Source organism: Rattus rattus, chromosome 17, assembly GCF_011064425.1.
Source record: "Rattus rattus isolate New Zealand chromosome 17, Rrattus_CSIRO_v1, whole genome shotgun sequence".
Lineage (NCBI taxonomy): Eukaryota > Metazoa > Chordata > Mammalia > Rodentia > Muridae > Rattus > Rattus rattus.
Window position 1 is genome coordinate 18,160,860 of NC_046170.1, and position 12,541 is coordinate 18,173,400.

At 40.8% G+C, this 12,541-nt stretch overlaps 1 protein-coding gene across 3 annotated transcripts in view; it reads right to left on the bottom strand.

Moving 5' to 3' along the window:
- Inpp4b (inositol polyphosphate-4-phosphatase type II B) overlaps positions 1 to 12,541 on the bottom strand; it is a 339,582-nt gene that overhangs the window by 40,524 nt on the left and 286,517 nt on the right. For all 3 annotated transcript variants that reach the window (XM_032887879.1, XM_032887880.1, XM_032887878.1), the window contains 2 exons: positions 8,534 to 8,646; positions 5,662 to 5,816 (listed from right to left, as the gene is read on the bottom strand). In XM_032887879.1, the coding sequence (XP_032743770.1) occupies positions 5,662 to 5,816; positions 8,534 to 8,646 (268 nt within the window). The remainder of the gene's footprint in view (positions 1 to 5,661; positions 5,817 to 8,533; positions 8,647 to 12,541) is intronic.

The following is a 12,541-nucleotide window of genomic DNA, read 5'->3' on the forward strand; positions in this document are numbered from 1 at the left end:
ACCTCTACCACATGCTCACGTCATGATGTACTGCCCCAGCAGGACCAGAGCAAGGGAGCTACTGGAAAATGGACCGCAGCTTTCGAGAGCACCAGCCAAATGCTACCCCTCACTAACAGCGATCCCTCTGAGATTATTCCTGTTATCGGTAACTGATACGGTCAGAGATAATACAGAAATACACCACTGAAATGTATCCCTGCCTATAGTGTGCTCTACTGACATGGTCTTTAAACAATCTACAGTTATCTGCCAGCTTCAGGCACTTCTGTTTTCAGCCCTTAATTCTGAAATAAGAAAAAGTCTAGAATCCCATTAAACTGGCTTGACCAGTTGGGAACTAAACCAACATGGAAAAGAGACAGAGAGAAGACACAGCTACTTAAATAATACGCGAGCTCCTCATCCTCTCTCAAAAGTCTCCCTGGGAAGAAGTAAGCCATTAAGTATAATGTTGCCGACTTCAGTGACTCAAGGTGTAGTTATTATAACAAAGCAAAGCATTTCAAAAATCATATCCTGCCCCTCCCCATACTGAAGTTCAGATGCAGCTCTCTGGGAACGAGGCCTTCCACATGACAATACAGATGTAGGCTCACGGGAGATGGCTCAATTATTAAAGTGCAAACCTGCAGTAGAAGCATGAGGATCTGAGTTGGAACTCCATCATTGACAAATGACAGGCCTGGTGTGTGCATACATAACCTGAGCAATAGAGGGTCAAGGGGCTGAGATAGGTAAGTTCCTCATGTGTCCAGGGGGCTGAGATAGGTAAGTTCCTCATGTGTCCTGGCCATACAGTCTAGCTAGTCAGTGGGCTCCAGGTTCAGTCAGGGACTCCAGAGAAGCTTGGAGAATCATTTGCAGAAGACAAGTGACTTCAACTGCTGGCTTCTACATGTACCTGGGCACATAGGCATGTGTACCTGTATACATTAGCACACAAGTACATGCACAAAAGTCACACACACACACACACACACACACATACACACACACACAGAGTTTACATAAAATCAAGCTACTGAGCCTTTCTTCTTTTACTGAAAAAGCATAATTATAACCCTGTGCCTAAAAGGTGATAAATTGATTACTTGCCTAAATTTACACTCCTCTGTCTTATTAATGGTCTCTCAACTATTTTTAATTTCAAGGGCCATGGTAGAATGACAAAAGATAGGCAACTGAAAAATATGTTGTCCTAGGTTATTTATACCATTCACACACACAATCTATTAGTTCTTGTTTAGAGAAATAATTAGTCAAGGCTGTTTTGTTTTAATTTACATTGTAGTAGCCATTAAACTCAAGAACACGTTAGGTTAAACAGAACTTTAAAAATCCGTCAAATTTATCGAGATTTTAAAGATTGTAGCTGCATAACTATTAATTAAACGTAAGCTTGGGCTTCTGAAAAAAAAATTGCACCAAGGTGATATATAGCTTTTAGCTGTTAATGGAAATTCCAAAACTGAAAACAGAGGGGTCCTTCCTGTACTCTATTCTAAAAGAAAACCAAATACAAACAAAACAAACAAAATCAAAGCAAAGCAAAACAAACAAAGAAAAAACAAAACCTCAAACTACAGAAATCAATAAACAGCCAGCCAATTATGCATCCGTTTCGTAAAACTGTGTTTTGATCAGGAAGATTGTTGCTGTACAAAGGTATTTCACAGCTCAAGAAAAATAACAGAAATGGATTGTCTAAGTAAGTCAATCCATATCAACCTGGTTTAAACGAGGCAGACTGTGAGTGGTTCTGACCTCTGGCTGCATCCTAACGGCCAGCCTTCTGAGACTCCTGCCTTTTGCTGATTTGTTAGTTTATTTGCTTTGTGTAGCTTTTGATGCGTGTGTGTTAATAATATTACCCCGTAAAACATAGTCATCCCTAAGAGATGCTGACTGATTAAGGTGCAACCAGGTTTCTTGCTAGCTCTCTCATAGGAAGAGATGGTCTGAAATCCGCCATTTTGATCAAGCACATCGTCATGTCATGAGCCATTGAAAGCAATGCAGACAGACCTCGACTTGTGAGAGAATCGAGTCCCAGGAGACCTGCTGTGAGTTGACAGTGCAGTAAGCTGTCCCGTGTTTAATGAGCCTGGACTGATGGCATGTATCATAGTGACACAGCACCACATGGCATTGTGTGCCCCTTGTACTTGTGTGATTGACTGGGAGCTGCATGTCACTGCTGCCATAAATATCATGAGAGGATAACCCATGGTGGCTTTAACAGAATTTTGGAAAAGCCGGCCAAGTGGCTTAAAACTGCAGAGGAGGGGAATGGGTAGGGGGCTTATGCCTGGGAAACTGGGAAAGGGAATAACATTTGAAATGTAAATTTAAAAAGCCAATAAAAAAAGAAAGAGAAAAATTAAAAAATCAAAAAAGAAAACCCACAAAAAATCCAAAACCAAATACAAACAAACAAACAAATAAACAACAAACTACAGAAAAAAAAAACCAGTAAAAATTAAAACATAGGGGCCAGGTAGATGGATCAGGGGAAAAAGTGCTCCTGTTTATCCTAAGACTTGAATTTGATTTCTGGTGCCCACACCATAGAAGAGACCCTGTTCTGATAAGTTTTCTTCTGACATCCATAAGCATACCGGATACACACTCTCTCTCTCTCTCTCTCTCTCTCTCTCTCTCTCTCTCTCTCTCTCTCTCTCTCACACACACACACACACACACACACACACACACACACACACACACACACACACACACACATTAAAATCTTAAAAAGTTACTCAATCCATCCAATCTTTCTAAAATGCTGCTCGAGTTCGTACCTGGCTTAGACGTGCGCACCTGCTGCAGGCTCTCACTTATCAGGCCTACAGACCAAAAGGGAAGCAACCTTAGAACTGTCTGAAGGTCTTTAACAATCATCTCAAGGTCCATGTCTGAGTAGTAGGGATTCACAGATCACAGGGTAAAAAGGTTGGCAAACAGCTTTATCACCATGAATAAAAAGCTGGTCAATTCCATTGGCCAAAAATTACCATTTCATGATTCTGGTAATCAATTAAAATCTAGCAAGTTGAGACATTCTTGTTCCTGAGAAACTGCTGTCTGTGTGGGGAGAGGAGATATCCTCTGTGGTGTCCTGATGCTCTGCTGCCTATGTGCCTCATTCTATTCCAGTTAGTGCATCCTGGACCAGACACTGTGCCCCGTGTCTAGACACATTGGTGAACAAGACGGAATGTATGGGAATGAAGAAACATAAACCCCACCATTACAGTTGACTCTTCATGGGCCAGAAAAATGGGCGCAAAGCACGCTGGCTTTGCACCTAACCTTGAGGTTCCAAATGCATGTAACATTTTTTTTTTACATGATTTCTATTTTAACTAATGAACTTCATGTATTTAAATACATAATAAAATCATTTCAGCTCATCTCACTTGGTACAGAGGATGAGTGTAATTGCAGACCTGTAATTGGCTAACTCTAATGCTCCTTGAGTATTCAATGGCACTCTGGAAATCAGGCCTATTGTTTCATAGGCGAAAGTTTCAAGATGACATTTTGGGAACAAAGCCAAAGACACACACACACACACACACACACACACACACACACACACCAACAATGTTTTCAGGAACCTTCCTAGGCTTCTTTTGACACACTTGCACCTTTTAGAAGGTTGGTTGTTCTAAATGTGAAAAACACATAGGCTTTAATATACAGTACTAGAGTGTGACCTAAATCCCAACACACTCTCAGTATATAACTACAAAGGCCATACATAGATTTTATTTAAGCTGTGAGATCCAAGTATCAAAATGATAACATTTAGTTTTTATTTACTACATGTAGCTTACCCTGGACCAAACATTAGTCCTGTCACTTTGCATCCCTCAGGCCTTCCAAGTCATGCCATTCCCAGGGAGTGATTGCTATTCTCATGGCTGTTTTCATAAGAGGGTACGGATCACCAGGAGGGTGACTAACTTAACTTGCCAGCAGCACAGACAGTGGGATGGACAGTTCCTGAGTGGTGTGTGGTGAAGCCTGGATTCAAACCTAGACCAACTGGCTCCAAGCCCTGAGCCCTTGCCTCCTCTGCTGTACTCATAGAGCATGTGTTCCTATGAGCTTGTTGTACAAAGCCAAGTATGCAAAGAGGGAAATACAGGCAGTAATATGTTTCTTTCTGTGAAACAACATGCATTACCATCTTAGAAATAGGAGCACACCTACACTCATTTCCAAAGAAACCCTCATGCTCTAAAATAACCATTTCATATACACAAAACTAAAGGGTAAATTTTATTGACTTGAAAGTTAACTTAAAACAATTTTTAAAAGAAAAACATTACCTGAATAATAGAGACATGGAATTTAAAAGATATAGTAGGATTTAGGTAAATCCCTTGAACTTTAATTTTTGAAAACAATTCCAAGTCACAAACTTCCATACATGCCACGCCAATTATGAGCAAACCTATGGGATGCGCATTCTTACGGTTCAGCCTACGTATGAACACATGCCTTTTGTTTATCTGTTCAAAGAATTTGTTCTCTAATTTAGGGTACTAATGCTCTTCCTATGTTAAACAAATAGAAGACAGTTTCACTGTCCAGATCATTCATGTTATCCTGTGCCGCCCTGGCCTATTTACTGTGCCCTTCCACTAGCTAGGTATCCCAAGTGATATCTATGTTCTTTCTCTCCACATCGGATTTTATCTACACATTCACCATTTTCCCCATTAGCGTTGAACGATTATTTTTTGAAAGAAATGTATAGGAATGAGACATATTTTATATGGCTGAGATGTTCAAGGCAGTCTTTTAAACCCTTGTTAAGTGATTTTCAAAACTGATAATGGAAATCTACTGGACAATGAGAACATGAGGAGACAGGACAGGATGGCAAACAGACGACGTCAGGAGCCTCTTGCTAGTGGAAAGGATGGCATTGCAGCAACACAGGCATGCATCTACGACAGGCATGCATGTGTCTCCATGGTGAGACTGACAAAGGAAGTCCAGCTAACGGTAAGACAGGCAAGGAGCAGCTCTCAGGTGAATCTAATCACCTCTTCTGTGCTGGTCTCTGCCGCGTCACTTTTATAGTAACATGAGATTTTGCTGATAGACATTTTGAAAGAGACACCTTCTCTCTCCATTATGGCTTCCTTCTAGTTCCAATTTAGCTACTGCAGGAATTAATCAAGTCATGACTCAGGGCATAGTATTTTAAATGTCAGCAGAGCCGTAACATCAACTCTCTAAACAATCAGTCTTTTCAACAGAGAATGTCACTAATGCAAAGACCCTGCCGGCCATGGATAGAAGATCTGTTAGTTGCAGACTGGAGAGATTTTGTCTACTGGCCTAGTTTTATTTTGTACATACTCAAGCAGGTAAAGAAAATGTACACTTTAAGGGGTGCCTTAGCTCTGCAGAGCCCTTTAACTCAAGATGAAGAATTAATAGTGTATGCACAGTACTGAGTATATAGATGGCTGTATTTGCTTTTAGTGTTACAAATAAATGGGGTGAGTGCTTCAAATTTAAAATGTGGAAATACAATGAAGTTATCAAGTGTCTGGTCTTCTAGTGAGGTAGGTGTTTTAAAAAGTTAACGGAAAGCAATAGTCACTTAAAGACAATTCAAGACATGTACAATACCTCCTCATGCAATCCAATGCTCGGATGAAAAAGTCTTTGTGCAGCTGATGCTCGTCTCTCAGGATGGAGCACTGTTCCAGCGTCACTGACATTGATGTCCTGTCTTTGGCACTTTTGCAGCAGGTAAAACGGATGCCATTGAGTTTGCGACAAATCTGCAAGACCCAAAGGAAGACAGGGAGTCAGGTGGTTCCATCCACCCCGTCAAATGTAAACCCACCCCCTTCTCATTCTCTAAGCTAGAGGGCTAGGTGTGATTGGTTTATCTCTTTGAGTGAAAAATATGGGGTGACCCGTACCACTGTGTGAGGTGTCACAGAACCACAGAGGAGGGATGCAGGTTTGCTGATTTGCATAAATGCCACTTACAGCTCAGGAACAACTGCTTAGCTAAAAATGAAGCAAGGCCTAGAGTTCTTAGGTCAGACTTTTGAATGTCTACTTGGAGTCAGACCATCCAGTCCAAGTCTCATTATTGATGTGAGAAGCTCTCAGGAAGTCCCAAGTTTTAACATTCGCATTCTCCTCTGTGAATCTTGTTATTATAAGAGAGACAAGAGTCTCCGACTCGAGACTACCCATTTTCTCACTGTCCTATGCTTAGTGTGTAGACCTTTCTGCTCCCTTTTCTTAGCCTTGACAAGTTTCCGAGATGCCAATAACCCAAGGCAGCATCAGCAATGCTAATCAACATGCGTTTAAGATAAATTGAATGTGACATAATAACCATCTACTTTATTATCTGTAATCAACGAGGCCTTAAAAGTGCCTGCTCAGAGAGGAAACATAAAACAGTTTTTATTGTGAAATTTTTCACTGTATTTTAATTGTGGTTGTGGTACTTAAATTAAGATTTATATGTCCCTATTAATTCAGATTTTTTCACTCTTCTATTTCCGATAAAAGTGACTACAGGAAACTGAGAGTATGGTTTTACCGTACGATCTCTTATTACTTAGAAAAGATTTAGTTCCTTCAAATAAATACTATTTCACATTTTTAAAAGCTGACTATATCCACAGTCATAAAATAGACTTTAATGGACACTTTTGAGATGTAATTCTTAAAATAATTAATATTCTTTAAAATATAGTGGTACTTTCACAGGTGTCTTTTGAGAGATTCAGGGTTCTGCATTTAAAGTCAAATGGAGGTTGGATGTTTCTCCACAGTACACAGGAGAATCTTGAGTTTAAGATACAAGCTTGCTTGTGTATACTCAGATAACACTTGGCTTCTTAAATTTTTCCCTTTTTATTATTTAAATTAAATCAGGAAAAATATCAAACAGCTTCGGTGTTTTAATTAGACTGTAAGACATTGACAAAGGCAGTATTTCATTAGAGAGCTATAAAGAGAGGAAACAGGAAAAGAGAAGTAAAAGCTTTTTGGTAATGTCAGGGAGATTCCCGTATTTCTTCCTTTTTAAGAGTACTATTAATTTGTTCTGTTTAGAAAGATGATACTGAGTCTGAGCTCTCAAGTCACAGTGAAGCGTGGGATTACACTGTCAGCTGTGTAAGAACCTTCTGTGATTGGTACACATATCGGAAAAACGTGTTAGAAATGCAGGCTTGATGGAGAATGCTTATCTATCCTAATGGGAAAATACATATCCCAAGAGAAGATATCCATCCAGTTTTCTGTATCTGTCCTTGCTTTAACTTTTTAAGATGAATTTCCACATGTAGCCAATGCCATATTCATATGATCTCCAGACACTGGAGCCCCGTGCAATGGTGAGACTTCCTGTATTTTGTAATGTTTCCAGCAAAACATGCGAAAGGACATAAGGCTTGCCGTAATGAATTTTTGTGAGTTAATAACCGCGGTTGTCTCTGAAGACACCCAGAACTGTGAAACTATTGTGGTGCAGAGCCCGGGCCGTGTAACTGGCCCATCTGTAAGCGGAGGCTCCTCCTTCTGCTCCCTTGACGTTCCTTCCCAGCACCAGGGAGGCAAGGCAGGCACTCGCCTCTGCTTGGTTGATTATCACACATGGATTCATGATAAATGATCCCTTCCCCTGTTCCACAGGAGACTATGTAACTTTGAGAAGAGTGGGAAGGCCGACGTAAATGCTTCTGATGGAGCATAAATAACGTGTGCGGCAAGGCTAATGAACCTGAACTCCGAACTGCAGGAGTGATGTGGCTAAGGAGACAAACAAGATGCTCATCGCGAGGTCACCAGGGTACTGCCTTTCCAGGTGACAGGATGTTTTCCCAAAGAACGTCCCTGAGATATCAGAGATTTTAACAAACCTTATAAATTTAATATGAACTCTGTTTCAAATGGCCAGATAAGAGCTTAAGAACGCAGGATGACTCTCTCCTTAATTTATGTGAGGGTCTAGGCAGATCTTCCACCCTGAGGGTGCCATTAAGGGAGAGAGAACCATACACACTTCAGCTCGTTACCCCCATGACAATCAATCAGTGATACATTTTATGCCAACACCTAAATTAACAAACACATTGACAAGCTCACTAACTGAACAATATACGTCCATGAGCCTGAAGTCAGGAGTCTGGCAGCCACACAACTGGAATCCCATGTCTCTACAGTGGCAGTTCAAAATTCTGATCTGTACAGAACATTGAAAATTGTCCATAACATGTAACACCAAGAAAATCACAGACACTTCCTTTTCACCTTGGAGTGTCAAGCAAACCCAAAGTTCATAAGGAGGGTCAATAAGGAGGATTCTTCCCCTGTTGAGTTTATCTTTCTCTCTCTACCGATGAGACAACTAACGAGGTGATGATGCTTTATTAAGTGGGTAGCCTTAGACTATCCACTGTGTGATGAGTCCCCGACAACACATGTTGGTGATGTCATGCTGGGGGAAAAGGCAGACAGGAGTGCTTACCGTTGCTGCCAGCCACATGATTTCTACATTTTTTCTTTTCTTGGCTTGGATATTTTGGTGGAGATTGTCCAACAGTCCTTTTAAATCATTTTGTTCTTGAAAATGTGAAATATCTAAAGGATAAAAAATAAAGGAGGAAACCAGGAGACAGAGTCAGCGTGACGCTTCCTATGGTTCTTTCTTACAACATTTCTGCAAGGGCAACTTTCAAAACAAGAAATGTCTTTTGGAGCAAAGAATATGTAAGGGAAGCTTTATTAATCCCTTCAGTTTTACCCTTTATCTGAACACACACTTCGGTTCCTTCTAGGATATGTAACTATGGTAACTATGGTAATATCAAACTGTCCATGAAGCACTGTTACTAACAAGGAAAAGGTTTCTCACAAAGATACATTGCTTCCTTTAGGTAGCATCTGCCAGAAATGTCTTGAGATAGTATCTCTTTTCACAACTAAGTAGCTAGCTCAGACCAAAGCTGTGTATTAAGTTGGACATCACACATGAGAGAAATCTGAAAGTTCAATTTTTAAATATGAAGGCAATTTCTAAACAGAAAGTTTCCTTAGTCTTGATGCTCTTGACATTTTGGGTCAGATAATATTCTTTTTTTATTCAAGAGGTAGCTACTATTATGAGATTTACAGCTGCCTCTGTGAAGTCTTCTGCTCAGATGCCAAGAGTCTTTCCAGTTTGACAGTGAAAACTGTATCAAGGCATTGCCAAATGTTTCTTAGAGAGAAAGAAGGAGCCATTTCTGTCAAGGAGCATAGCTGTGACAGGGAAGGAAGTTAACACAGGCAACAGTGAGCGGCGGATGAGAACCGAAGTGGGAACCGGAATGTGCTCAGAAGTCTGCATCCTAACAGCCAAACCAGGGTAACCAACGGCCTACACCGTACACTAAAGCTGAAGGCAACGTGCAGTTATGAACCAAAGGCTGCTGGGAACTTGATAAGATGTGATTCAATGAAGGGGACAAAATGCTCCTTAAAAGCAGTGTTGGATCCATAATGCAGTGGGAGCTCACTATCTAAGGCGTGGAGAATTCCTGAGACCCTCAACTAAGGCTAAAGACACAGAAGATGCATAAGAACTAAAGACCTCATCCAGCCCATCCAATTCCATGGAAGACACAAAACAGACATTCCCAGTTCCAATCACAAGCTAACCCAGATTTGTTTTAAGAGTTTGCAATTTCTAAGTTTGTACCAGATGCTTCATTAGCCAACCAGTTAATTTGAGTAGTTACTGACAGCAATGCCAGGGAACAGAGGGAGGATCTCAGTGTAATTATTTGCAGCAATGAATGTACACACACACACACACACACACACACACACACACACACACACACAAACCCTCAAATGATTGAGAAGAGACTAAAAATAAACGTATGTCATCTCAGGAATCATGAGTACAGAATAGAATGGGTATTCTGCATTCATATATATATGAATATATGCATATGTATATATGCATATCTATATGTATATTATATGTATATATCTTGGGTCAAGTTAAAAAGAAAAGATAGCTTCACATTGTCAGGTAGGCCACTCTTGGACAGACAGCTATGTTTACACTGACCTGTGTCTGTAAGTTTATACATTTAGAAAGCAATACTTAGAAAGTAACTGGTCATCTTCAGAGTATACAGCGTTAAGAAGTGCATGCTGACAGGAACCGGAGATAGATCTCTCCTAAGAGACACAGCCAGAGCATGTCAAATACAGAGGTGAATGCCAGCAGCAAAACACTGAACTGAGAATGGAACCCCCCATTGGAGGAATCAGAGAAAGGTCTGAAGGAGCTGAAGGGGCTTGCGACCCCATAAGAACAACAATGCCAACCAACCAGAGCTTCCATGGACTAAATCACTACCCAAAGACTATACATGGACTGACCCTGGGCTCCAAGTTCATAGGCAGCAGTGAATATCCTTGTTGGGGCACCAGTGGAAGGGGAAGCCCTTGGTCCTGCCAAGGTTGGACCCCCATTGTAGGGGATTGTTGTGGGGGTAGATGGGGAGGGGAACACCCATATAAAAGGGGAGAGGTAGAGGTTAGCGGGCTGATGGACAGGAAATTGGAAAAGGGAATAACATTTGAAATGTAAACAAGAAATACACAATTTAATAAAAATGGAAGAAAAAAGATAAATATATGTTGTTTGATGACTGTAAAGTCTTTAGAAGAGTAACAGCCAAAAAAACAAACACGAGAGAAAGAGTCCATGATATGAGATCTACCTTTAAAAATCTCCATAATTGAATGAGAGAAAATAGATATTCAAGCCGACAGGAAGTGCAAAAAAGTGAACTATGATTATAACAAGTTGATAAAGATGTCAGGTCTGATGAAAGGAGCAGACAATTCTAGGAGAATAGATGGGTGCAGAGGTCCTATAGGAGGTACTCGGAGCCTTGGTAGTATGTAAGGCTGGGGGGAAACAGGGCAGAGACATGGGCGCAGGCAGCACTGCAGAGAAACATGGAGTGTGCCCAGTACCACTCCTCTGTGCTTCATGGTCCTGAGCTCAGGGTCTCGCTGTGATGCAGCAACTTGGTTCCAGGCAGAAAATGCCAACCCCTGATCTCAAGGTCCCAAAGCTTCTTTTCAATACATATCACTCAAGTGTATGGCCACCATTTTTAAAGCAGTGTAAAACACTATGTCTACTTGAATGCAATATAACAAAGTCTGAAACTTCAGAAACAGAATGAACACAGGTAATTAGCTAATGAATATGTTATTATATATTTGCTCTCTTCTCGCAAACAAAGAATGTGGTAAATATGTAAACAAATAGACCATGGTGGCTATTTCACTATTTCTATATTAATCCACTAAAGTTTCTTCCTTAAATGTACAGTCTATAATTATTAAATATATTTCCATTACTAATTAACACAACATATCATTGAGCTAACACACACACACACACACACACACACACACACACACACACACGCCTGCTGTGTAACAAAACTTCTGTGAAATAACATTTAATCTTGGGGTATAGTGCATCCTGTTTTTGTTCTGCCTATTTAAAAACTTCTAGTTGCAGCCCACCAAGAGGATACGACACTGATGCAGAGAACCAGTATAGACCGTGAACCCGTTGTATGGAGAAGCATCATGGAAAGGTGTGGGCTGTAATTCGGGTGTTGATTTTCCGCCAGATGCCACACAGTAAATGCTTCATTCCTGAGGTGAGCCTGGGACGATTAACACCTCGAGGACTTGGGGCCCTGGAGAAGCAGCTTAGGGCACTGGTGCTGCTCTCACAGGAGACTTTAGGACTCCAGCTTTCCTCCTTCCCTTCTTCTGCTTCCTACCCGGGCCACGTTGTGATTTTTCCCCACCATGGAGTCCTGTCATGCTGGTCTTACTTGTCACACGCCCAAAGCAGTGACTCCAACTAACCAGGGCCCGCAGATTAGCCAAAGTAAGACTTTCCTTTTGTAGGTTTGTTACCGGAGTTATTTTGTTATAGCAAACTAACATCACCTAGCACAAAGAGTAATATATTTTCCCCAAAAGGAAGCTTTTAACTAGTCTGTGAGCTTCTAGGAACTCCAGCATTTGCCCCCAAATTTTATTTGTGCTTACACAGTTGGTGCGGTTTTACAAACAACTCTGGTATTTTTACAATAGATTAATATATTCAGAACAAAACATATTTACTAAAATGATCTTTTTCATTGTTGGCAAGGGATTTTTATACTCTGAGCATTATAAAAGAGATTGTGGAACATGGCGAAAGGCTGCAGACCACCCACGCCCCCATGAGATCTCAAAAATATATCCTAAACATGAAGAACATAATAAACACACCAAGTGACATGACCAGGTTGTTGGGGGAAACTCACGAGGCCCTGCGCATAGCAGAAGAGCTGCAGGTAACCTCTGCTGAGGGAGGGAGAATCAGTTTTCTCTTAGGAACGACCCTTTCACACATTATCCAATCCCAGGTGGTCAGTTTTTAGAAACTATATATGTACAT